Below are 25,964 nucleotides of genomic sequence, written 5' to 3'. Positions count from 1 at the left end.
GGGAGTAATTTGCTCAGATCCTGCCAGTGTGCACCAGACTGGAGAGCTGCAAGGTCAACCAACGGTCAGATACAGCTCTAGCCCTAAAAATAACCAGCCTCACTCTCTGCCTCTGCACAAGGCTGAACACAGCTCAGCGCTACCAGCCACGAGATGGCTGATTTCTCCTCTCGTCGCCCCGCTGCCCCCTCACTGTTGCCAGGAGAGATGTGGGGGTGCTGAGCAGCTCTCGCAAGATGCTGCTGTGGGAGATCTAGCAATGGGCTACGATTTAAAAGCGACTCAGCTCTTCTTGACATTCATTTGACACTTCTGCCGTAACCTCCCAACCTGGCAAAAACCAGGACAAGCTGTCAGAAACCCCCCCAGCTGCCTGACTGGAGGCAGTGCAGCCCCTTCCCACAGCCTCTTGCGCCGAGAAGCTCCTGGTTTCCCAGAAGTGACTCAGCTACCGAGGCCCAGGCAGACGGACAGAGCTGGCTTCCACCACCCTGCTGCCAGGTGTCATTGTTTCTGCACATGCTTTAAAACACCGCTGGCTTGAACTTCACCCTTTTTCAAAGAAATTCTAAACCTTTCCCTGTGAAAGGGCAGTCTAAGCACAAAGACATACACTGTCTTGGCAGTATTTTCCCTAATTTCCTCTCAAAACCAATCCCTGTGTTCTTTGTGCACGGTTTCCCACAAGGTTAAGTGACACCTCCGCACCCCAGTGTGTGTGAGCACTGCTCTGGGGCTGGCGGGGGCCTTTCCTCCCCGGCACTGCAGTCTCTTCCAGAAGGAGAGCATAGATCTGCCTTGCCCGGATCTGTCAGGACCTGCCAAAAGAGTGGTGAGGCCGAGCCCTGGAGAAAGCAGCTCTGGTGAGATGGCAGGGCTGGGGCTGCAGCAGGACCCCATCCCCGTCCCGTGCCTGCCAGCTGGGAGAGGGAGGGGGTCAGGATGCAAACCAGGCCTTTGGGACAGGGAACAGGAAACAACAGGAAGCGATGACTTTCCCCGACAGCAGCACATCCTGACAGCACAGCAAATCCGTGTCCTTCCCCGATGAACTCACCCACTTCAGCCCTGGGTTTATTCCCGGCTGCCGCGCTGTACCTGATGCCTGTTAAAAGGAACACGAGCACTCATGAAATCTGGTGTGAAGTCAGCAACCTCCAAAATACCCCCAAAGCCCTTCGGGAAATGCACCCCTAGAGAGGATCGTAGCCCAAGCACGGGGAGCTGGACTGGACACACGCAGTCCCTCCCCTGTACAACACTTCTGTGTCAGGCTAGGACCAAGGCAGACACAGAGACTAATGCTAGGTGACCTGGCTGCTTCAGGGAGCTCAAATTTACCCCATTGCCTCCATCTCCGTTCTCATCTGCTTCCTCCTCTCCTCATTGATGGGATGGAGGCAGAAGATGATTATGGCAATGAGCAGCAGGCTTATTGGGACTGGGGCCATGAGAAGCTGCAGGGCGAGGATGACGGAGGGGTTGTATGTGCAGTCTCCAGCACGGTAACCTGCAAAACTAAAGAGAAGAATGGTTTTCCTTCCCCGAGCCCCACCGGGCCGCTGCAGAAAGGCAAGCAGGCACCTCCATCGCTCTCCTCTAGAGTCTGGTATCAGAGGCCCAGTTTTGGGGAATTCCCACTCCTTTCTGCTCCTCTTGCTCCCCGTAGGTGTTGGGAAGACAAATTGGGATACCCCTGTGACTCATTTCAGCATCTCCTATCAACACTCTAGAAAACAGCAGTGGAAAGTGCCTGTGCTGAGCTGACAAAATAGGGGAGGTAGTGTCTGGGGCTTACTGTAAACTCAGTGTCGATATCCCCACGGCAAGGCCACCTGCAAACTTGTTGAAGAAGACGTAAAACGAGTAGAAGAGAGACTCCATGTTGAGGCAGCTGGGGTTCCTCAGCATGAAGTCGTCCACCGTATCTGGCAGCATGGACCTGGGGACAGACAGCCCCACAGGCACGTCGGTGACACCCACGCCAGCTGAACTCAGCTGTAGATGCTCCCAGGCCTCTCCAAGCAGCAGAGAGAGACAGAAACCCCTTGCAGAACCCCACTCTGGAGACCGTTTTGTGCCTGTCCTCTGCCTTAGGCAAACAGGGCAGAGAGCATCTTACAGAGAGGGTGCGGCAGCTGCTTCAGTAAAAGCGAAGAAAAACAACGCCTTGCGCAATGACTGGCATCCTTCTGCCGAACCCGAACGCAGACTGAACGATGCTGCTGGGGGACCGTGGACCACATCCACGTCCCTTCCCAGTCCCACCTCTACATGTCCCTCTGCAGCCCAAAAGCTGCTGTATTGAGCAAACGGGCAGCCTTGGCACGTCATGGGTGGTGCTTTCCCAATAACCTTCCCCTCCTCTCCGCCTGGCAAGTGGCTCAGAGGTGCCTCTACTCACCATGGTAAAAGGTAGAGCACAGCCATGCTGCAGCCTGCCACGATCACCAGGAAGACGAAGGCCAAAAAGTTGTGCTTCACCTGGGTAATGGCTGCCAGGGCCGGGATGATCAGCTGCAGTGGCGAGAGGAAGAGGAGAAACAAAAGCACATGGGCCCTTTCTGCTGCTCACAGGCAGCTTGCACCCGTCCACCCCAACCGACGGCCGCTCTCCCCCTTCCCCACACATTTCATGAACAGAACTGCTTCTGTCCCCTGTGCAGTGCAGCATGGAGGCCCTGGACAGGCTGATACTGGCAGCAAAACGTTCCTCATGGTTAAAGAAGGGATGGTTATGGAGGGCAATGGAGCTGAGTGGTTAAACTGGAAAGCTGGATCTGCTAGGGCTGCACCCAATGTCGGTGAGGAAGGCATCTGGACATAGATCCTCAATGGGATTTCAGCACCTAGTTCTGCAAAATGCCAAATGGGATTTCCTTGCTGACCTGCAGAGCCAGGCAGCAGCTGGGACGTGTGCCTGATGAGCAGGCTGTTTCCCAGCCACTGCCAAGCGTGGTGCACAGCCCTTCCTTCCCTCCCCGTGCTGCTCACGGAGCTCGATGGCAGAACTCTGATCACTTGCATCAACCATGCAAGATCCTGGAGCAGGACAGAGGCCACAGGATGATGTTTGCATGTGCACGTGAGACTGGTGCGTTGGTACAGCATCTGATCACACGCTGCTCACCAGATCTGCAGCCATGGAGTCTCAGAGCCCAGACCCTTGGTTGGGTGATGCTGCAAAAAAAATCATTTCCCCACTGTCCCAGGGACAGTCCCTCAGCCTCCCTGCACCTTACTGCAAAGCTCTGCAAAGCCACGGCCACCGATACCAGCAGTGGCCAGACACAAGGAAGCACAGAGCTGCCATCAGCTACTGGCTTAACTCCTGGTCACCTGCAGTGCAGAGGACACCGTGCTCAGGGCCACCCTTAGCTGCCAGCCAGCTCTTCTCCCCAGACACCATGAGCGGCGGGGGGCAAGGCTGTCCCCTTGCAGGGCTTCTTCATCCACAGCCACAACCACAGGCAAACTCACCGCCAGGCCCAGTGACGCTGCTGTTTTCTTTCCAAATCTCCCCAAAAACCACTGCCAAAAGGGAATAGAGAGGGAAGCTGTGACCTGCGGAGAGGACCAAAGGGGAGTCTCAGCAATGCCCGCCAGGACTGCCAGTCTCTGCTTGGGTGATGTCCTTGCTGATGGGCAGAAAGAGCAGCACGTGACTCCACGAGGCTGAGCTGCCCATGCTCGAGGGCTGGGGTGACCCAGGGATCAACCCCTCCACCAGGAAGGTCTACCTGGGGCTCACTTACCAACATGATAAGCACTAAATGCTGGAACTTCCCGGCCAGCCCCGCGGCATGAGTACAGAAGAAGGCAAAGATGCCCTGTGTGATCTGGGAAAGCAACACGGAGATGTTCATGGCTGGCGGTCCCAAGTTCACTGTCCGGTTAACTTGCCCAGACATCTCATCCCCCAAGCTCTCCTCCTGCCGCGGCAGGTCTCGCACCTGGAAGGCCAGGGACGCAAAGAGAAAGCCACACAGCAGCTGGGTGTAGGGCTTGTGTCCCACGATCATCCTCAGGCAGCTGGCAAAGGGCAGCTCAACCTTCCCCAGGGGGCTGAGGGGCCCTGAGAGGAGAGACAGCAGGGCTGGCACTGGAGCTGCCACAACAGACACGATGGGTTGGGAGGCACAGGGGGATTGCGCCGCTGTGTCTGGGGTGCAGTTCAGCTGGGTGAGGAGCTATCGGAGTCTGACGTCTCGGTGCAGAGACAACAGCCGTGGTGTCAGCTCCAGGCAGGATTTTCCCTCTTTACACTGCGCACTCGGCTGGCCCGTGTAGCTCTGCAGGCTGTGTGTTGGTGAGACCTGCTCAGTGTGAAGCAGGGAGCTGTGGACCCTGGCCCAGGCCCACGGCTCCCTGCAGGAGCTCCCAGGCAGCCGGAGCCTTCCTTCCTCCGGAGCATCTCCCCTCTCCTCTGCGGGAGCAAGATGCTGCCAGCACAAACCGAGAAGGGTCTCGGTATCCAACTGTGTGTTGTGTTTCTGAGCCCCACACCCGAGAGCCATCCCCCACATAGGTGCCCAGCTCCCTCTGCCTCACACCTTCCTCTGCAACCCCATCCTCGCCATCCACTGCCATTGGGCACCCTCCAAATTGCATCTAAATGGACCTTACCAGGCTGCTCCCTGACTCCGAAGATGAGAATCAGACAGGACAAGCCATAGATTGAGCCCAGGACCAGGGATGCAAATACATAGGCCCTACGCTGGAAAATGAGAGACAGTGCACAGTGACAATGCAGGTACTACGCACAGAGCTGGCAGCACAGCCAGCGGCACCTGCCCCAGAGCTTACAGGAGGAGCAGAGGGGCAGCCGGGCCAGCCCTTACCGTGTTCTCCAGAGAGTGTGGGAGGCTGTAGGTGCTGGTGTTGGGCAGGGTCTCATTCGACACGTAACAGCCGTTCGTCATGCGGGCATGGTAGCTGCCCACAATCTGCCCCTGGATTCCTGACCCAAGGAGCGTGCTGAACACCTCCATCCCCATTCCTGCCAGGATGACCAGGAGAGAAACCTCAGTCCCACTCCCTGGCTGATGGGACACATCCCTCAGGGTAAGAGACCAGCTTTGGGAATGGAATTGGAGGCACCAGCATCCAGAGCTGCCCCAGAAGAAGAGACCTGCTATTTCTACCTGCTCTGATTTTTTCCCTTGGCTCCAGCAGTAAATGCTCTAATGTTTGGAACCAATAAATCTGGGTCCTGAGTTCCCTAGGGATGATACAGGCCTAAGAAGTGTTTCTGCAGGTAAATTCTTTGCAGATGACGACTGGTTTCATCCCTGTTTTCATATCCCTGGTTTACCCCATCCACTCTGTAGCCTGTTCAAAGCCAGAGGCACTTATTCATCTCTCCTCTGGGGAGGGTCACCCAGGAACACAGGCAGACCGGGGTTGTAGGGGCACAGACACTTACTGTAGGCAGTGGCTGAGTCACGGTCTCTCTGGGTTCCTCCCAGGAACATTGTCAGGGAAGAGTATGGCACGTGGTGGCACTAGGGAGAGCACAGTTCAGACACAGCTCTGGCTGCTGCTTCCCCGGTTTGCTGGTCATGACCCGCCTCGTCCCTACACACAGCAGCTAATGCTGCCTTCTGTGTCACCCCTGCACACAGGTGGCTTTTCACCCTCTTCTGCGATTTGCTCTGCTCCCACAAACCCGTGATGGAGAAGTTCGCATCACCATATACAGCTCAGCCCAGCTGAATCCCCAGCATTAAAATGCACCGCTCCATCTCACCGGCCCTGCGGGGATGGTCTGCGCCATCCTGCATCCCTCACCGCTCCCCAGCTAGAGCTCTCCTAGACTTCGCTCCGGGTCCCTTCCTGGCGAGGCTGGGACTCCCCAGCTGACCGTGCCCCCGTCCCTTGCCGTATAGGATGGTGTGTAAGACACTCAGCCCCAGGCACCGTGTTCCTTACAGTCATGCAAGTCTGGAAGAAGCTGTACATGAACAGGTACCACAGGAATTTCAGGGAGGCGGGGCTGGCATCCAAGAGGGTGGACCACATCATGCAGTAGCAGAGCACTCCAAATGGCATGGAGCATGCGATCCTGGGGAGGAAGCAGAGCTGGTCAGATGCAACCCTCAGATAAGGTGGTCACACTTCTAGTTGCACAAGCTGAGCTACGTAGCACAGCCTCTTCCCCGGCTTCCAAACCACAGCCCAGCTACTACAAATTCAAGATCTGCGAAAGGCAGCAGCTTTGCTCACATGAGTGTCCATCAGTCAGGCTGGGGGGGGCTAAACACAAACATTGAGAGAAAAACTAACGTCCAAGTTGTCCGGCATTTCTTATTCTCTTAACTACTTCAAGTCCTTGCCCTACAGCAGAACCTTGAGGGCAGCGGTAACCCTCTTACGTGCAAGATCTGCCCGTGGTTAGAGCCTGGTGGAGAGCTCCTGGCACAGCTAACTACCAAACTCTGTCCGTGCCACCACACAGGACTCTCAGAGCACCAAACCCCACGGCCTCGAAAGTGTGAGGCCCCAGGGAAACAGCAAGTGTATAAGTTTGCAGCACATTCCTCCTCTTTCATTGCAATGACATATGGACCCACTGCAAGTTATGTTATCTTTAGTGTCCTTGTGATGTTAAGGTTTTGTAATTCTCCCTAAGCCACAATCACATTAAACTCCCAGTGAGGCATCCCAGCTGCCTCCTTGTGCTAGCACTGAAGGAATTTGAGTCCAGCAAAGACCCTCCTGAGGCTCCAGCCCGGACACTTACCATGGGATCAGCTTCCCATATTTTCTCTTTGGGCTCTTGCTGACCAGGAAGCCAACAGCAGGGTCAGTAACCGCATCCCAGGCTCTTCCAAGGAAAATGATCAAAGAGGCATGGAATGGCTCCAGCTTGGGGGAAATGGAAACCACAGCTTGAAAGGGAAAGAAGTCCTGGCGAAAAGCTGCGAGCAGTCAGCACGATGCAGCTCGGTCTAGCCAACGTTTCATCTGCATCCCCTGGAGACCACTCCAAGCGTTGAAATGGCCCGGAAACATTGCCTGCGCGCCCACCAACGCTATTTACATCGTGCAATTTTGATCCAGTTTGAATGCCTAATTCTGATGAGCATTTCCAACGGCTTTGGCCACCCACCAAGCTCTCCCCTTGCCCCAGTCTGCTGAGTTTATGCCAAGCACCTTTGCAGATAACCCCATCTCATGTGGCCACTCACCTGCACAACATCCAGCAGGAAGATTTGGAGGAAAAACCCAAGGGCGTTGCCTGTCATCTGGTAGGGAATGCCCCCGACAGCATAGCAAACCTTTCTGCAGAGCGGCAGTCCTGGCTTCTCCTGCAGCCGAGACATCAGGGAACAAGCCCGCTTGAGAAGTGATACACACCTCTGGCTGACAGCTAACCTCCAGACGCTGCTTATCCCATCCGCTGGGTTCTCCGAGGCCCGTTTAAACCCGGACTCATGTCGTAACCCCCCCCACACCCACCCATGACAGACATGCCTGTCCTTTGGCTGGACATCACTCCACCTGATACCCACAAGCAAGGTGGTCATGGCCGTTGGGGTGCTGTAGGGTGCTTCCCCATCTGCTGGTAAGCTTGGTGGGTCGGGGCACAGAGCTTCCTACACGCGACCTGCCCTCAGGCAGCAGCCTGGCTCCTGAGGTCCTGCTCAGCGGCGTTTCATATTCTTCATAAGCCTTCAGGGCCTCCTGCACAGCCGCTTCGAGGGACGGGGCACGCTGACGGCCTCTCTCCTCGCTCCAGCCCACCAGCCCACATCCACTCCTCGACCAGCCAAAGCCCCAAGGCAAGAGCTGATCAGCGGGCATCTGTCTCATTTGCTTGTCTTGGGCTTGTCTTGTCACCAGGGCCACATCCCTGGTGTTTCACCTTGATTCTCCTCGGAGGCATGTTTGCATGAGATCACAGGCTGCTAACATAAATGAGATACATATCTAATGCCAGACACAGAGCTATATCTGCCAAGCTGGTCTAACGTTGTCCTTTCCTATTCTATTGAGCCACAATCCAGTGGTTCAAGTTCTTTAATATTAAAAAGTACAAATTGCATCAGGCTTAAAGGGACTGTAACGGAGGCAGTCCGAGAAGAAGGACTGCAAAGGCCAGAGCCCAGGGGGTTTCTATAGATCAACAGGGAAAGCACAAGGAACGTTTCAGCGTGCAGGAAAAGGGCTGATGGCAAAGCCTCTATTTTATTTGGACATGGTTAGCTGTAGTAAATACCGTACCAAGCCTCAAGTATCTGGCAAGTTCCCAGAGGCAACCTACAGCACTGACTTCCTCCCAGCCCCGAAATGAACTTGCTGTCTAGCATGATACATCTCTGCATCACACAGGACCAGGAGCATACTGCAGAATACAGGGCGAGACCACATAGAAAGCAGATGCCTGGGGCCCGGGGCTGACCTCCCATCTCAGCACAGGCTGCCTTGGATGATGCTTGGGGCTAACACGCTTGTCAGCATCTCGGCATCCTGGTCTACATCACGTTTCGGCTTTCCCCATCACCGAGCAGCTCCAGCGCAGCTCAGAGTGCAGCAAGCGGGTTGCTGTCCTGCACCCAACAAATACACAGCCCTTTCTGGAAAGATAGGGAAGGCTCCCCTGCTCAGGCGGGGCAGACGGCCATCCCAGGCGACAGGCTTGGTCCAGACATGGCTATAAAAGGCTGCGAGTTCCTCCAGCAAGAGCTCTGCAGAAGAGCAGAGAGTGCGGAGGGATGAACGCTTGGCACGGAGGCAGCTGTGCAAGAGGCTGGGCGGAGGGACAGACTGCAGGGTCACATCGACAGCTGGGTAACAGGGAAATCAAGACAGGGATCGCTTCAAATTCCCGCTTGCCTCATCTCTTGTGGGACGAGGGGGCAACCTGCCGTTCTCCAGCCTGTTTGGGCTGGAGATGGCTTGCTGTGCCGCTAACGGCGGTCGAGCTGACAGCCACCCTTGAGGGATGACAGACCTTCACTGTAACGGTACTAGGGAGCAGCTTCCGAAAACACAGGCACAATCCCAAAAAGCAGCATTCCAGAAGGCACTGAGCGCGTTTCCCTCGCGCAGCCATTAGCAGTGACTCCTCCAAAGCCCACGCCACGGAAAAAGCACTGATGCTGCTCTGCCCACCAGGCTGGGGGGCCCAGCCTCTTCCTACACGCCCAGGGGAGCAGAGTGCCTGCTTTCCCCGTGCCAGGTAACCGCAGCAGCCTGCTTGTGCCTCTCAGCTGCTGGTCCTGGTTTACTTTCTGCCTTTTACAGCACACAGCAGCGAGAGTCAGGTCCCTTGTATTTCAAATTGCAGACCAAGCTTGTCCCGCCAGGATGGCTGAAGCATTAGGCTTGCACCACCGCTGAGGAGCACTTACTCATACAGCATCTTGTTTCCGCAGCAGTTCTGTTTCTAAAATTACAAAGGCATTTCTCTCGGCTGTAAGGTTTTGCGGTGGCTTTTGTTCCCTTTATGCTCTCAGCAGGTAGGACCGCGCTCTGCACGTCTCTGCCCATTTCACTTGAAAAAGTCAGCAACAACAACAAAACGCGGAGCCTTGCTTTAACAATGTGTTCTCGAGCTTGAGTCATAAACACTTCGAAACACCCCCACAGCCTGCGGCTGCTCGATCCGGGTAGGCTCCGCGTGGGTGTGCGCACTCGCGAGGGTTAGCGTGCACGTGTGAAATGCATTTCTGCATGTGAGAAAGAAGCACCCTGGGACACTGATCTTACCTCTCTGCAGACCACTCTCCTCTGTGCGAGAGCTCCTTCCTGGGTTAACCTGTGCAGCTCAGCATCTTCGTGACCACTTGGAAGCATGACTGCAGACACGACCGTGTCCTTCAGTGGCACATGGCGGGGAAGGAGAAGCTTCCTCATCCAGCGTGAGGAAGAAGTTGCCTTGTATGTCAAAGAGCATGCCGCAGGCGCAGATCCGAGCTAGATGGAGATTTGACAAGTGAAGATACATCATCTGCGGTGCCCCAGGGGAGCTGGTAGGGGAAGTGACTGGCCCTGAGGGAGGAGCGTGGCCAGACCCTGCCCATGGAAGCAGGAAACATGGCAGGGCTCACAGTGCCGCACGCACTCGGGGCAGTAGCTCCCAGGCTCTCTGCAGTCAAGTGGAGAAATCTGGTGCTCTTCAAAGGTCAAGCTGGGTCCAGCACTTCCTTCCCATCCCAGGGCTGCTGCCACACTGAGATCTTAGGGATGCGGAGAAGTCCTTTGCCTGAGCTCCAGATCACCGCAGGAACAGGCTCAAGCCATCCCAGGGCTCCTGCCTCAGCATCAGCAACCACCAGCGGCAAAACCCAGAGCGGGCAGCCGAAGTGGCTGAAGCAGCCAGGGAGAGGGCAGCAGGAACAGGCAGTTCTTGCCTCAGGTCACTCGCCAGCAAAGCCCCTCTGTCCCAAGGCAGTCCAGGAAGACCAGGAGCCCAGCTCTGGCTCCTTACTCAGGGCTGTGGAAACCCCCTGCCCCTTTGCTTTGCCCTCTTCTTAATGGGTGCAAGGTGTTGGCACTGCTCTAGCCCAGGACAATGTCAGTGAGAGTAGGAAGCGTGGGATACATTTTCCTTTCTCTATTAAGCGAGATCTGCAATTATCAACCTCTTTCAGCCTGTGAGCTCCTGAGAGATCTCCCACGGCAATGCAGACCCCACACGGTATGTTTTAGCCTGGTGACAAGAAACGTGCTTTTCTTAGTCCCCTTTCACAGAACCCTTCATCACCGATAGAGCCCAGCAGTCTCAGTATCACAAACCAAAAATTACTCCTACATTAAGAGCCGTAGGAGCCCAGTTACTCAGTGCTGGCTGTGTGGGAGCAGCCGAGTTCCCAAGGCAGCAGTGCTCGCAGCACGCAGCCGGTCACCGTTATGAGCGCTTGGCAAAGCAAAGGCGGAGGGAGAAATTGGCTTCAGAGGACAGAAGGCACACAGCAAGAGGCTGGCAGGAAAGGGATCGCATCGCCACTCTGCCCGCTAATCATCTGTTTGGCACGTCTAGTCTCATCAGGCAGCTCTTTAAAAACAGGCTTCTCCAGCTAGATCAAACTCCGTCTCCAAGACTGAACTTAGATGCCGCAGCCTGGGCAGACGAACACAGGCAAAACCCTCTCCCTGCTCTCCTCCCAGGTTACCAAGAGCCACCGGGAGCGTTAAATCCATGCTAGTGTCTCTGTACCACCACCCATACCCAAGGGGAAACACAAGCACCCATTCTGCAAGGTTCATCACAACACTGTTCGAAAAATGCATCCTCTTCAGCTCAGCCTTGCCTTGTCCAGTGGGGGTTAATCTAAAAAACATGAATTTCGCAGGCTGAGTCAGAACTTGGTTAATAAGCCACAGTACAATTGAGTCAGCGGCATCTCTCTTCACTGCTATTTTACTGACATCCCAGATAACAAATACCACTCACGCTGGACCACAGCCAGTGCAGTGGGAGCCAAATCCCCGTCTCCCACCAGCATATCCAAGCATACATCTCTATAAGAAAGCAAAATACATCTCTCCTCACCCAAGAGGAAAGGGGAAACTCAAAAGGAAATATAAAAACCCAATCTTTATTTTTTTCCTAGGCCATTTTGTACCCACTCACCACATACACAATTACATTTGGACAGACACAAGGTACCTTTGGAAACTGTACTCAGCACTTAATCCTCTGGCTCTTTGGCACTCATTTACTCTCCAGGTGCAAATAGCTGCATTTTCTGCTCACAGACTAGAAAGCCAACAGATAACCAACAGTTACCTCCCAGAGTAGCTGTGTAGCTCTCGCTCCCTGGCTAGTTCAGTGCACAATTATCTTCAACACAGGAAAGCTTTATTTCTGCTCTGCTCAGATCCTCCCAAAGCCTTTTGTCACGTCGCTCAGTGCCTTACAGAAGACAGCATCACCCGTTGGGTCTAGACAGGATGTCATGATTGCTAGTGCAGCATGGGGAGCTCTCAGCCCGCCTCTGCGCGAGAGCGGGGTTCAGCTTTGGGCTGGAAAGGCAGATTTCGGTGAAAAGCACCGATCTCACAGTTAATCACTGCTATACACAGGGCTACTTGCTGCAGGCAATGAGCTTTCTAATAACGCCGTGTGCCAAAGCCCGAAATCTAACCAAACCAGCTCGCCGTACACTGCGCGCACCAAGGGTCTGGGGCAAAAGGACGATGCCTCTTCCATCGCTACGCTGATCTTTTGCTCTCAGATGCTTAGAAATCGGTTTTGAAAGAATAGGGAAAGCACTCAGCAACACCGCAGCTACACCCATTTTTCTGTTGCACAAATACTCGGCGAAAGGCTCAGAGAAGCCAAAGCTCTGCAGTTTAAGAAACAAGGTCGTGTTGGAGTGTACTCACTGCAAAGGAAAGGTCCCTTCCCCAGAACCCCCTTCTCCACTGCAGAAGCATGAGATCTTATCTCTCAAGGCAGCCCAGGGCCCAGGAATGCGTGATACAAAGAACTCCAATCCAAGCCATGCTAGCAGAACAGCTTTTCTCAGGGTACTATGACCTAGAGACGGGCTGCTCAGGCAAGGGAGCCCCATTGGAGGCGGGGGGAAAAGTAATCTAAAGCCAGCAAATGGGAATTTTTTGGCACAGAAGCAAGTGGCAGCATTTGGATACGTTCCACTAGCAAGTCCTCCGAAGGTTTACCCCTCCTTGACTGCTTGAAGCACAGCCAGCGGCTCTCGTGTTCCCCTTAGCACAGCTGCCTTCTCTTGGTGGAACGGGAGTCGTGACTTCAACAGCCACCAAGACGGACGAGAAAGGAGAAGAAGGGCTGTTGCTACTGTAGGCCCCGTAAGCCAATAAAGAGTTAATTTAATGAAGAGTCATGAAGTGTACCTGAGTAAATAAGAACATCTGGAATCTATTCAGGAACTCCCAGCACTGGGACAGACAGGCTCAGTGCAGACAAGACAGAACAGCAAATAAGATAAGCATTTAGGAATGTAGTAAGTCAGAAAAGGATAAATTAGTAAATCGAGAGCTGCTTGACACAGGAGCTGTTCAACTGCCAAAGAAGTGGGCCTGTTGCATAGTTAGCATTATACTACTCTCTGCAGAAGTGTGTAATTGGGAAATGTGGGACTCATTTGGAAAAACTTTTGCTAACAGGTAACTAGAAAGGATTTCTCTTCCCGTTTCTGTTGAACGCCGCAGGATCCCTGCTGACAGCCAGCCCGATCACCCGGCCAGCAGCTGCAATAAGCTGCTTACCTTGGTTTAGACAGCGTGCGTTTGCTTACTTGTTCCATCAGGATTGCCGCAGGAGCCCAGTTAGCACTTTGACAGCAGCCAACATATGAAAGTCCCCGAGCAGTCTGCAGTGACACACACCGCACCAGCTCCCAGAAGCATTCACCGCTGTCGTGCCTGCTGTGTACGTTTATGCCACGTGGTACAGCACGTGCATTATTTACCAGAGCAAGAAGGAGACTTGCAGCTGAACTCTCAGCAAACATCAACGACCTATAGGCTTTTTTCCCTTCCTAACATAAAGTGAAAGTGCCTAAAACACACCACGAAAGCTGGCAGGGCGATCGTACCTCGTTAACGAGGACTGTAGGTGAGGAGACCCAGCTCTGCACGATTCAGCACGTGAGTGTGCGCGCAATTGCCAATTCCCTTCACACCAGGCAGAGCACCGACGCGTACGTTCATCGCCGCTGTGCCTGAAGGACAGGTACAGAAGCACGCAGCTCGGAGAAGTCTGGTCTGAGTCTCGAAGCGCAAGAGGAGCTGAAAGGCTTTTCTTTCAATCGGGGATGCGGCTGGGTCGCCAGGAAAGCACGCCTGGAAGCAGGCACGGCTGAGAACCGCAGGCTCCGGCTTCCCAGCTCTGCCTCGAGTGACTGTCAGGCACCCTTCCTTGGATGATGGCAGGTGTTTACCACACAAGCACCAATGGAAACCCACAGCCTGGTAAAAAAAAAAACAACTTTGTTGCTTAATTAAAACTGTCATTTAAAGTTACCAGTCTCCATCTATAGACATTCTGGTTCACCAACAGAAACAAGACCATGTAGAAGCGGTAAGGGGGTAGCACTGTCTTGCTTTCACAATCTAGCAGTTCTTCACCCAGGCTTACCTAGAACAGCAAACTCCCGAACAGACACCAGCTCCTGCCCAAGGATTAACACAGATATCACAGGTCCTCCTCTCCTGGCGGTGGGCTTTGAAGAAACCCATAAGCATCTTGTTTTACGTGACTATGACACCAATCCCCCAAGCCAGTTTTCCACTGTAACTACAGTCAGAAGAAACATCAACTCAAGGTCCTTTTTCTTGATAACAAAGGATCTGTAAAGCAGTGCTGCTTTCAAAAGAAAACCCCCCTGACTTGAACTTCCAAAGAACTTCCCAGGAGCAGACTGACATCCTTTTAATCATTCCTCTAAATAAAGACACCAGGGAGCTGAAGACCCACCCAAGAAGCCGCCATGGCATGGAGGTCACTTTCGCCTTCTGGAAAGATTTAGTGTTGTCCAGCAATGAGGAGCAAAGACTCAATTAAATATAACTGATGATAATCAAAAGGCAACAAGAAAAAAAAAATATTAGGCCAAAATTTACAGTCATCCTCTTGTAGCTGCAGGTGTCCCCACTGAGATTTCTTGCTCCCTATCTCGCCGCTGCTTCCATTTGCCTGCTAGCTGAGCTACCCGAGTTTTGTGCCAAAACAAGCCAACCAACTAGCTGCTCTGTGCTGTTAACGTTGTTTTACCCGAACAGGCAGCTGAAGCTATGGCTACACCTAGAAATGGATGTTCCTACACCGGGATCACTGAAAAACTACTTGACCAAAAGGCACTGGGATAGCAGAACCTCCTGAGGTAAGCAGAGCACTGACCACGTAAGAAACATGGACCAGGACCGTGGCAAAAGCAGCATTACAGAGGGGAGGTAAAGTTCCCAGGAAATGGTGCAAAATGCTATCAGAAAACACAGGAACTAAGTCTTAACAACAAGGACATGTGAAAAGGAAGAAGAGAAAACAATGAACTGCGTGCGAAGGAAAAAAAAAATCCAAGGAAGTCCTACAATTACCCGTCTGAGGAAGAGAAAACCGTTAAAATACAGCACTCGGAGAAAAACACTCGGATACAGTGAGGGACATCAGCCCCATATAGGGCAGCACAGTCGTAAAACCGGGCTGTATCTTATCACACAGGAATTGAAAAGAAGCGAGTTTTCAGATGAGACATGGAGCACTGCCTGAGCACCAGCGTGTGAAAGGCCAGGAAGACAGGCAAGGCTCCCCTGTGGAGGGAATGATCAGAGAAAAAAAAAGAAAATTTTCAAAGTGAAACACTTCTCCGGGCAAAGGAGGAGAAAAAGACACTTTTTCGTGAGCATAAATGTCAGTTTTAGAAAAGCCCACTCTCAGCCTGTGACTCTGTTAGAACAAAGAAATGGAATGATAGACGAAGGAGATTTTACTAGAGAGAAAGTCAAATAAACTCGCTAACAAACCATCACAAACTGTAGGCGTGTCAGAAACAAGCATTTACCTTCCTGCAGGGGCACGTCAAACACCGAGGAGCTGCACAAGTGACAAGGAAGGTGATGTTCTTTACAAAATCGAGGTGTCTCCTTCCACCACCTCCCTTTTTCCCATTCTGGTTTTTTTATCCCTTTCCCGTTAATTAGCCTGGCTGTCATTTTTGCTTTATAGCTTATTTTATAGTGAAATGTTGCACCAGCTCCCAGAAGGAGACAGTTTAATACAGGAGATCGCACGTACGTTGCTTCCAGTTTGTTCCACGGGCTCTTTTGTCAACTTTGGAAGAAGATACGCCTATCTTGGTTACCAATACTGCTTCAGTGCTCCACTCGGGTACACTTCAGATAGCCTGGCGGCAGGGCAGAGCTGATCCTGCTCACCAGGAGATAAGTAATGAGCAGTCCATACAAAAACAAAAAAAACCAAGAAAAGAATCAGAGGAAGGAGGAGTCGGCAGCGGCGTCCCAGCGGCGTTCACAGACACACAGGAGCACAAGGTGCAGCTCCCCGCAGACAGCAGGGAGCTGGCGGAGTTTCTCAGCAGGAGCCTTCAAGGTGGAGAGCGGCTTCTCTGCAGCACTGCCACCCTCCGGCTCAGGGGAAAATACGCTTTTCCTGACAGAGAAGCATCTCCGAGCCCGGAGCCCCTCTGAATTTATCACCTTTCCATCCCACTGGTAAAGAGAGAGCTGGGAGGAAACCTGGATGTGAAACTTCCCATCGGTGAGCAGAATCTGCGCGGCAAAAATCCTTGAGGTCAGCAGCTAGATGAGTTGCCGTCTAGCTGCCAACCCTCTTTTCATTTGGGGGCACCAATGTGCCCAGCTCATCCAGCCAAAGACCGCGGATGCCAGCTAGTCACCACCTCAGTCGCCTGAAGCCACCAGCTAGCCAAGGCAGAAGCAGGAGACAAATAATTTGTCGTCTTTCCGTTAGATAAACTTTCTTTCTGGCTCTAGGGGCACATCCTGTCCAGCACTCTGGATGATGTTGTCCCAGGTCACCAAAACGGCACGTGTGGAGATGAGGATACAAGAACTCCTCCGATGAACAATTAAAATAAGTGACTTCCCACAAGGCAGTTGTGACTATATTTAGCTCCGAGGGAAAGTCCCTTTCTGAATTCTCTCTGTACTGGTTCACACAGATTACTAAGTGGTCATAATATACAACATCAAGTGATGCAGGCAGGCAAACCCCACGTTCACCTGTCGGGGGGGAAAAAAAAAAAAAAACAATCTTTAAAAATGCTGCTGAGATTTTTAATCTCATTTAGCTGAAGACAGCTCAGCACTGGGAAGCCTGCTTGCAGAGCAACCCAAAGCGGCAAGCGTAGACATCCGCGTGCACATCATCCAAAATATGAGAACAGATGGTAGCCGTTATTAGAAAGGGTCAAACGCTGTTTTCCTATTTTGCGGGCTTTTAATGGTAATTTTCACAACAATTTACAAATTTGTTGTTACGCACGTTATGTATCCATTTAGTAATGAAAAATGTAAGTTAATCCAGCTCTCAGTTGAGAAACTGTTGTAAAAATGCCCTCGCTAAGGTCTGGTATCTACTCCCGCAGTTTTGTATTAACGCAGGCAGCCAAGCGAGTTTCTCATGCCGAACCTGTCCAACCTGCTTGGCCCTCCCCCAGCCTGCACGTCCCTGGAGCTTGTTCTCTGCTCGCACCGAGGTGAGGACCTGGAAGCTTCAGAATGCTGAGGGGGGTGGACTTACAGCTCAGCAGCCGCAGGGCTCCAGCGTGACTAAGGCAGGAAGCGGATGGCACGCTCGGACCCTTCGCAGGGCAGCAATCCAGCCTCTCGCAAAGGGATACCGCTGGGTGCGGCGCAGCTCCCAGTTAGCCGACGTCTGGAGGGCCACCGTTCGGCGCAACTCCCGAGTTCCGCTCCCAAGCCCAGGGCTTAAGGATAGCAAGCGTGCCGCGGGTCGGTGCAAAGCGCCGTGGCACAACGCTATACGGCAACTCGGACGCGTGACGCTACACCAGCGCTACCAGTCCCTCATGTCTGGGCGTAATGAATTCACCCGCAGGATTCTGTTCAAAGGAAAGAAAGATATGGAGACCTGAGCCCAAAACACAAACAGCGGAACAGACCAGAGCTGGAGAATTCCAGGTGTTCAGCTATGTTAGTCCTCAGCAGAGGAGAGGAAATCAAAGGGTACTACAGCCTTGAGTTTTTCCACCTCAGCTGTTTCTACCGTCTCAGTAACTCACCTCTTAAAATAAAACTTGTTTTCCAGTAAGATAAACTCTGTTTGCCTTTTACTTTCAGTCACTTCAAGCTGATTCAGCTTTGTGCCTTCTTGGAAAGAAAAAAAAGTCAGCAGCAGGGTTTCTCAGAGAAATGCAATACAGCAAATTAAAACTGCAGTCAGCCTGGACTGCTGGAGACAGCGCAGGCAGAGCCAGCGGGTACTGCAATGAACGCCCCTAAGAGCTCTGCTGAGGGAAGGAAAGTCAGGACTTTCCCTCCGGAAAAGCCCAAGAAGAGCGTTAAACCTTACACCTGCACACACACGTCGGAGTTTTCCCCACGCTGAGCAACAGCTGTTTCACAAAGACTTCCCCCACAATGCTTTTACAGGAGCGTAACCATTATCCTGACAATCTGATCACTCATTCTCGTATAGTTTATATTTAATGTGCGAAAATAAAGGGAGTACTTTGCAGCAGTCCCTGAAGGAGAGGGAAGAGCAAAAAGATTGTGATGAGCAGTCAATTGGCACGGACAGAAACTGCTCCCTGGGAGCTCCCTTCCCCCTTACCTTCCTCCCCTCTAAAGAGTGCAGTAACACAATCCACAAAGGTAACTGAACTCTCGTGGGAGAATTTGTGGCACAACAGGCTGCAGCTCCTTTCAAAACGGATTCGTTTCGTTTATTTATTTTAAAGTCCACTGATCATCATCATCACAAAAAAAAAAAAACAAAAAAAAAAACCCAAAAAACCATGGGAAATGCAACTAAAGAGAAAAAAAGTCCAACCAAGACCTAAGAACCCAGAGCTACGAGTAGATGTGAGCCTGTGTTGCACGGCGCAGGTGCACGCACAGGACGGGACGACACATGCGCACTGCGGGCAGGCGTGTGGCGAGAGGTGGGTTCCTTTATGTTAACCGCTGAACAATGACAGCATTGAGCAGGTTGGCTTCCTTCAGGGTTTGGTTCTCATCAGTCAGCTCTTTATTTGGGAAGGTGGTCATGAGGACGAAACTGGTGGCAGCCATCGCTGGCCGAGCATCTACTATGAAGAGCCGGATGTCACGGATCCTGTCCAAGGGGATCAAACACACAAGGGCGATTGTTACTGAACATCTTGGAACAACGCATGGCAATAGCCTAAATTCATCCTTTCCAGAGCATGCAACCCTGCAGCCACTGCACTTGTTTTTCAGCTAACAGTAGAGGCCGCAGCTGGACAATTCTGATTTAACCTACTCCTCCGTAGGCTCCCGTTTAGTGAAATAACACAAGCTGCTTTATAGGCTAAAGACTTACAGCTAAACGTTCTTTTACACTGCCCAACGGGAACATCTGTGTTGTCAGGCAGCTATTTGAAATGGAAAGCTTCTGAACCCTTCAAGATGAACAGATTAACGAATTGCTTGACACTAGCTGCCCTAAGTGACTGAGCTCACCACACACAGCATAACGTAGGTGACCTCAACTCCCAAGAGCAGTCACAACAGCGACACTGGATCTATTTCCTGCACCTCATCGCAGAATAAGGTTTTTGTAACTTATTGCATCATGCTTGATTCTCTTATAGAAGCTGGAGGAACGAGTATAAGCAAATGCTCACACTCTCTGAGATCAGGTAGGTGAGAAGGACTTCAGGAGAGAAGTCTAACGAAGCAGCAGGGGATATAAGCCAGCTTCGCTCGTCCAAGGGAGCTGAACTGTTCTAAGAGCACCCCTTGGTGCTCCATTCAGCACAGGGAACAGCCCAGTAGAGAAGTCTGAACTGAGAGTCAGAATAACTGAACCAAGTTCCTAATTATCTGACAGTTTCTAAAGCCCTGAGAAGAGATTCTGGGTTTGGGGTTTTTTGGGGGGGGGGGTGTGTTTGGTTGTTTGGGGTTTTTTTTTGTTTTTTTGTTTTTTGTTTTTTTTACAGGTGACATTAAGGAAAGTTCTGCTGATAATACTGACGCTCCCAGGTGTGGTATCACTGGCTATAATCCATCACTATTTGGGAAGCAAATCCTGTCCTTCCAACAGTTCCGACTGCCTTAAAACCCCACAATAATTTTATTCCTGTTCACCATACAGAAGGATCCCCAGAGCTCCCTTTAGCAGGCTAGCCAGGGTTTTAACATCTGCTCCATCTGTGCACAGTTTGCAGTGTCATTCAGGCCTTCCCAGTCAGTAACCTGTGTTTCCTGTTGCGTTTGTACCTGTGATTGTGGTTAAACTTCTGGACCAGTCGCCCACCGTCAGCAAGCCGGATTTGGATGTTGGTGACGGGCTCTGACTCATCGATAGTGATGGCAGAACTGGCTTTGGCTTCGTTCTCTGCCTGCTGGGCTGGCGAGCTGGTGCCCATCACCTGGGGCGCCGTGCTGAGAAGAGGGAGACACAAGGCGAGCTGTTAAAAACCAAACGACTCCCCTAGCTGCAGGGTGCCAGCAGGCAGGCAGTGAGCTTATCGCCTGCTGCGCCCAGCTACCAGGGTTCCCAGTCAAGAGACACCAGTGCAAGTTGGAGGCGAGAATTTAGGAATCAGCTAGTCAGCAGGAACTTATCTAGAGCTTCACCTCTACCATCTCCCTTTGGAGCACCACATCACGGGTCTTCACACACCCACAGGAAGAGGGGCAGTGTAACCTGGAAACACTGCTTCTACGTGCCATGGTGGTTCCAAACGAGGGATCCGCCGCCTGCCACAGAAAGGCTGCGCCATCTCACAGCACACGCCAGTAAGCCTCATTTCCTCTCTTAGAGGAAGACCTCACACACCACAGGCACCGAGGGCCTTTTCCTCAGAAAGATGAATCAAAAGGCTCATCCTAGCAAAACTCTCAAGTGACTCTCTCACACCACACACACAGCAAACCAGTGCTGCTCTCTTCTCACCTGCCCAGCTTCTGTCCTTCTCCAGTAAAAGCTTTAAAGACACTTTTAGGTTTCACGTACTCCTCATCACGGTGATCCTCCATATCCAGGTTCACTTGTCCACCCCGTGCTAACCTGCGCAGCTCTGCCGGGACTTCCCTGCAAAGAGAGTGTCCTAAGGCAGCTGCCTGAAGAAGCAAGTCAAGAAAAAGTGCTAGCCACAGACCTCTGGAATTTCAGGAATCGCAGCGAGCCCTTGCTTAATTACCAGGGCAGATGCACACCTCCCCACTCCCAGACACAAATTAAAGGTTACTTTTCCCTGGCCCTCACCTGGAGCGACATGATGCATCAGAAATTCTCAGCCCAAATATCAAAGTCTGTTTGTTCACTTCAAACTCTCAAGGCCCCGTACAAACCAAAGCCACTTCCCATTTATCTGAAGTAAATGTTCCAGTCTGCCCTCCCACAGTTTCCACATTAAGAATCTAGCTCTTATAAGAAAGCTCAGGTGAAATGTGCCATTGATTCCGCATCCTGGATTTCACAAATGCTTGTGTTTCAGAAAACAGCTATTCTTTCTCTCCCCTCTCGCTACATACCCTCTGCGGATATCATCAAGAAACTGGGCATTGGATGGATCCTGGTAGCTCCGCAGTTCTCCGCTATCCAGGCTGAATCCACTCTTCCAGAGCTTCAGTACAACATGCACCTGCAGCAGCCCCCAAACAACAATCAGCCTCCCTGAAGCATCTTAGTAAGAACAATAACCGGACGCAAAATGAAAAGTTCCTGGCTGGCAGAGGACTTTCAAGGTGCAGAAAACATTCCAGCAAGGCTCCTCTGGGCTGAGGGAAAAACCCAAAGCACCGGCTACGTAACGGTCATGCATCAATTCCTAGAAGGTGGCACCACCGACCCCTTTTTGATAAATATGGTTGAAGAGCCAAGAGGGTGCGAGGCGAGGAGCCTAAACCAAGCTCCCACCAAGGTCTAGATGGGTATTTGCTCACAAACCAAGCACGAGAGAATCTTGCATTGATGCTGGTAGCTCCACATCTCTTCAATGGATAAAAGAAGAGTTAATCACCCAGTGCTCTTTGCACACTATTTTTCACAATCCGCACTTCTAAGGAACACTCAGATTCTTAATTAAAAGTTCATCAGAAAACTGCTTACCCAAGACCCAAGCATCTATTACTTGCTAATCAGAAATCCCACGAGAAGCAGGATTTACCATACTTCTGTCCTCTTTAATTTCTATCAAGCTTTATAACTCTCTGGGGTCGCAAGCTGGGTAGCTATAGTAGAGAAATCCCTCGTGTGACATCTATAAAAGAGAACAGAGAGATACTCACATCCTGAGCAGAGTTCTGTCTCCTCTCTCCTGCCACATAAGCAGACTCCTCCTCCGGAGTAGCCCCGAGGCGATACCCTCCCCCTGCGAAAGGCTGCAAGAGAGAGGGGCAGGCAAAGAGGTTATAGAATGACACAAACCCAGGACAGCTTGCTTCCCTTTCCCCAACACCGTTATGGATGAACAGGAGGGCTTCGTGGCATCAGCAACATCTATTGTCCTGCAGGCACAGTGACCAGCTTGAATAAATTAATAAATACGGCACAAGAAAGTGGCTTTTCTTGCCACGGTGACACACGAATTGGAGCTGCACTAAGAGAGTCCAGGCTTAGCTGTCCTTTTAAGATAATTCCAGGACTCCACAGTACCAAACAGCTGTCACGGTGGGAGCCTTAACTGAAACAGGGAACAGAAGGAAGAACAACTCATCGCTCCTCACTTTAGGCTTGCTAGTCTCGCCACCGCTCTTGGCCGTCCGATCAACCGCCACTGCACCGTGCTCCTTTGCTCCTTTGAACAGATCCTCCACCAGCTCATTGGGACTCTTCTTCCTCGGAGGACCAACGATCTGCTGTCCACTTCTCTCTGAGCCGCCGGCATAAAACCTAACAGAAAGCACACAGCTTCTGGGTAAGACCGGACCACTGCTTCTCCGGGAGATGCATGTGACAGGACCCAGCAGCGTTATATCGGGATTCAGTTCATTTTTGCACAGCTCGGATCTACAAATATTAGCTACTACCAGTGGATCTCCTACTGTAGCCACTTACAAGTTCCTGTACTGCAGAGACTTGCTTTTTATGTCAGTTACTGTAAAATTACCCATTGATCAATAGCAATAAAGTGATAATAACAAGAGAAACAGTCCAGACTGACAAGGCTCAGTTTCAATTGCTAGTACCAGCTTTATTACCAAGCTGAACAAGACTTCCAGCAAGTCTCTGACCTGTCAGATGGAAGATGGGCAACATCTGACTGGTATTTGAGGGAAGGCACACGTTCATGCCACACTGAAAGATCACCACACGCAGGACAGATCTGACCTGGAAGCAATGAATGCACAGTCAGTCAAACGCAATTAAGCGCTTCGGGAAGACTGGGATTATTAGCTTCCAGATGGCTTGTAACACAGACAGAGCAAGCTCACATCTGTTTGCAGAAGACCACGCAGCCTACCTAGGCTGAGCCACCTTGAGATACATCAGTTCCATTCAATTTACCTTGCCTGTTAACCTTAAGGGTATTTAACTACTTACAGCTGACATCATAGATGACTTTCCCACTAGTGCGCCATGTTCCCATTGGAAAGGGGACCTACATTTTTCTTTCCCCCTCCACATTCGACTACATTACTCTTAAGCAGCACTTCAAAAAAAAAGACAAACCCACAACCAAACAAACCCAAAACCCCAAGCAGAAAGAAAAACAATCCCTGCATTATTCCCACATTTCCGTTCTCTACGGACACAAATGATGATCTGGGCTTTTTTCTATTCTTAATCTAGGGCTTCCACATCCTACCCTAAGCTTTCTCTCAACAGCACAATTCAGTGATAAAAACTGGTGCTTATACAGCCACACTGAGCACGTGCTTGTGCACAGACTTTGCACTGACCAACCTTTCTGTGTCAAACCTGAGATTTTTCACTACAGGAATTTCATATCGACTTAAATCTGCTTTTAAAAAAAAAAAAAACCACCTGCACACAAGTGGTAAGCCGTCACAAAAGGGCAGGGATAAACACACAGGTTTAAGTCTTTAACCGAAAACTTACCGCTGTCCCTCCTCCTCTTCATCATCATCCTCCTGCGCATGAACAAGGTCTCTAAACGATGTTACTCTATGGTCACTGCAAAAGTCAATCGGAGAAGTATGTCAGCCTCATGACACATGTCAACCACATAAGCAAAAGCTCCCGAACACAGCAGTTAGGTTGACCCTGTTCTACTTTTAGGGTCTGATTCACTACTCTCTGAAATGACAGGTCAGCACTGGTGTAACCGAGCGCTGAACCGAGCTCTTGCACCTCTCTGCCAACTACACCAACAGAAAACCGAAGCGGGTGCAACTGGAGGAGGCTCAGACGGCGGCTGCGGCCACAGAAAAAGCAGTGAGTCTTCGGTCACCTTCCTTGCTCGCGTACTGGATTTCGTTGCCTCTTCCAAAGAGCCGCCACTTCCGAACCCGCACAAGCACAGGTTTCTCTTCCAGGCCCCAGGACAGCCCAGCCTCCACGTTCTTCCCCTCTTGTTTCTGCCGAGGCTGTTAGCTGTGATCCAAACTGAAACAGGGCTCGTCTGCAATATGGGCTTTATTCACCGAAGTCTGAACCGAGAGCACTTTCCTTCAAGATATAGTCAGTAACTCCTTTAAAACTGGATAGTATTTCCCTACTGCACAGGGATTTGGTAAGGCAAAACTAACTGTTTTTTGTAAAATGCTCAATTTGATCAGATCAGGTGTCACACAAGATTAGAAAAGTTTTCCTGTGGAGATACAACCTGCTCAAATGAAAGTGTCATCAACCGACTGTCTTCTAACCTCAAAAGACAAATCAAGTTTTTCCTGAGCAATGAGGCAAGTTGTCCTAACTGATCTTTGGATTAGTTGTGCAATAACATCTGCGCTTGCGATGTATAAATGCTGAGGTTTTCACAATTTCTAGGGAGCCATACGAGGTGAAGCAGATCTAAACGCAGAGCTATTTCTCCTGAAAATTAACATACATCAATGCTTTACACAGAGCTTGCGTTTTTACATAAACAGTTTTCACTGTCACGTTTACAAGCCACCGACAAACAGATCAGCCTGAGCTGAAGTTCCCTCCTCACCTGGCTGCAGTGCCTCTGGATATAGAGCTGGGTGTCGGCTGGGGAAGAGTCAGAATGTCCTCATCACCCCCGTCCTCGTAGAAACTGGCAAGCGCAATCTGGAAAGGAACACCGCAGGAGCTTTTCAGGATGAGAACAAGCATTCCAGAACAATGGCAAAACCACACCCAAATAACATAGCTGAGGCTTCTGTCACGTTGGACCTCTTAAGGCACACCAACACTAAAGACATTTCATGTCATTTCCCCCATTGGAGATCCTAGCAGAGACGAGACTTTGCCAGCTTCTAGTGTTTGGCTTTGTTACGGTAGGACACCCACCAGTACAGGTATGCCAGAGCAACTTCCCTGACGGGAAGCCCTTATTCTGCAATATTTCTACAGGGGCTATGCTAAAATTACTGCTTTTGTGACATCCATGAGTAGACTCGGAGTTTAACACAGCCAGATCGTTTGAGGGCGATGGGAGACAGGAACAGGTCAGAGTGGTGGCCGATCTCCCCCTTAATTTGGGGGTGCTGGGACTGCTGCTGACAGTACAAACAGCACAGCACTAACAACCTCACGAGCATTCAAGGAAAACCTACACAAACCCCGCAAAAACTCAGAACCCCGCCGGTTCCTCGCCCCGCGCTAGAAATTAGCTACGTTCAAATTAACGAGAGAACCAGGACGGGCTTCGGCCCCAACCAGCCCCCGGACCCGCGGCACCGGCTGAGCCCGACCCTCGCAGCCCGGCAACGGGCCGGGGACTCGGGAGCGGCCGCCGGCCGAGCCCTGAGCCTGCAGGAGACCGAGCTCCCGGCCCAGCGCCCCCCCCCCCCACTCCGCCACCGCGACGGCCTCCAGGGCCGCGGCCCCCGCCCGGCGCTGGCCTCCGCCGCGTCCCCGCCGCCGAGCCCCCCTCAGCGGGACGAGCCGGCGACGGAAAGGGCGGAGAGGAGCGAGGAGGCGACGGCGGGGCTACCTGGAGATCCCAGCCGGCGGACTCCAGGAAGAAGCGCGCTCGCTCCTCCTCAACGCCGGTCACGGCCACGAACTCCCTCAGCGCCTCCTCCCTGTCCGCCATCTTGCCGCGGTGCAGCGCCCAAACCCGCCGGGGCCCGCTCCAGCCCCTCCCTACCCCGCCCCGCTGTGCGTCGCCAAAACCTCCCGGGCGGAAACAGTCCTTAGCAAAGCGCAACGCCCTGCGTTCTGCACAGCGGCCCCTGGCGGCCCG

General features: G+C 51.9%; 2 protein-coding genes across 2 annotated transcripts; both read right to left on the bottom strand.

The window, feature by feature from the left end:
- Positions 1-779: 779 nt before the first annotated feature.
- Positions 780-9,861, bottom strand: LOC127023495 (sodium-dependent lysophosphatidylcholine symporter 1-like). The gene is given in 15 exon segments (XM_050907610.1): positions 780-1,105; positions 1,342-1,518; positions 1,799-1,942; positions 2,405-2,517; positions 3,481-3,564; positions 3,756-3,839; positions 3,954-4,075; positions 4,627-4,717; positions 4,842-4,999; positions 5,426-5,532; positions 5,906-6,064; positions 6,743-6,867; positions 7,191-7,310; positions 7,473-7,487; positions 9,727-9,861. Coding segments are annotated over 15 exon segments (1,665 nt in total). The 3' UTR covers positions 780-1,074.
- Positions 9,862-18,355: 8,494 nt separating this feature from the next.
- On the bottom strand, positions 18,356-25,814 carry NSFL1C (NSFL1 cofactor). Its single transcript, XM_050907517.1, has 9 exons — positions 25,713-25,814; positions 24,747-24,844; positions 23,690-23,764; positions 22,354-22,519; positions 21,916-22,008; positions 21,160-21,269; positions 20,579-20,716; positions 19,900-20,064; positions 18,356-18,772 (listed from the first exon to the last, which is right to left on the bottom strand). The coding sequence occupies exons 1-9, from the start codon at positions 25,812-25,814 to the stop codon at positions 18,610-18,612; spliced, it is 1,110 nt and encodes a 369-aa protein (XP_050763474.1). The 3' UTR covers positions 18,356-18,609.
- Positions 25,815-25,964: the final 150 nt, after the last annotated feature.

Source organism: Gymnogyps californianus, chromosome 17 (assembly GCF_018139145.2).
Source record: "Gymnogyps californianus isolate 813 chromosome 17, ASM1813914v2, whole genome shotgun sequence".
NCBI classification, from domain to species: domain Eukaryota; kingdom Metazoa; phylum Chordata; class Aves; order Accipitriformes; family Cathartidae; genus Gymnogyps; species Gymnogyps californianus.
Note: the sequence above shows the minus strand (reverse complement) of the source record. Positions and strands in the feature narration are given on the sequence as shown.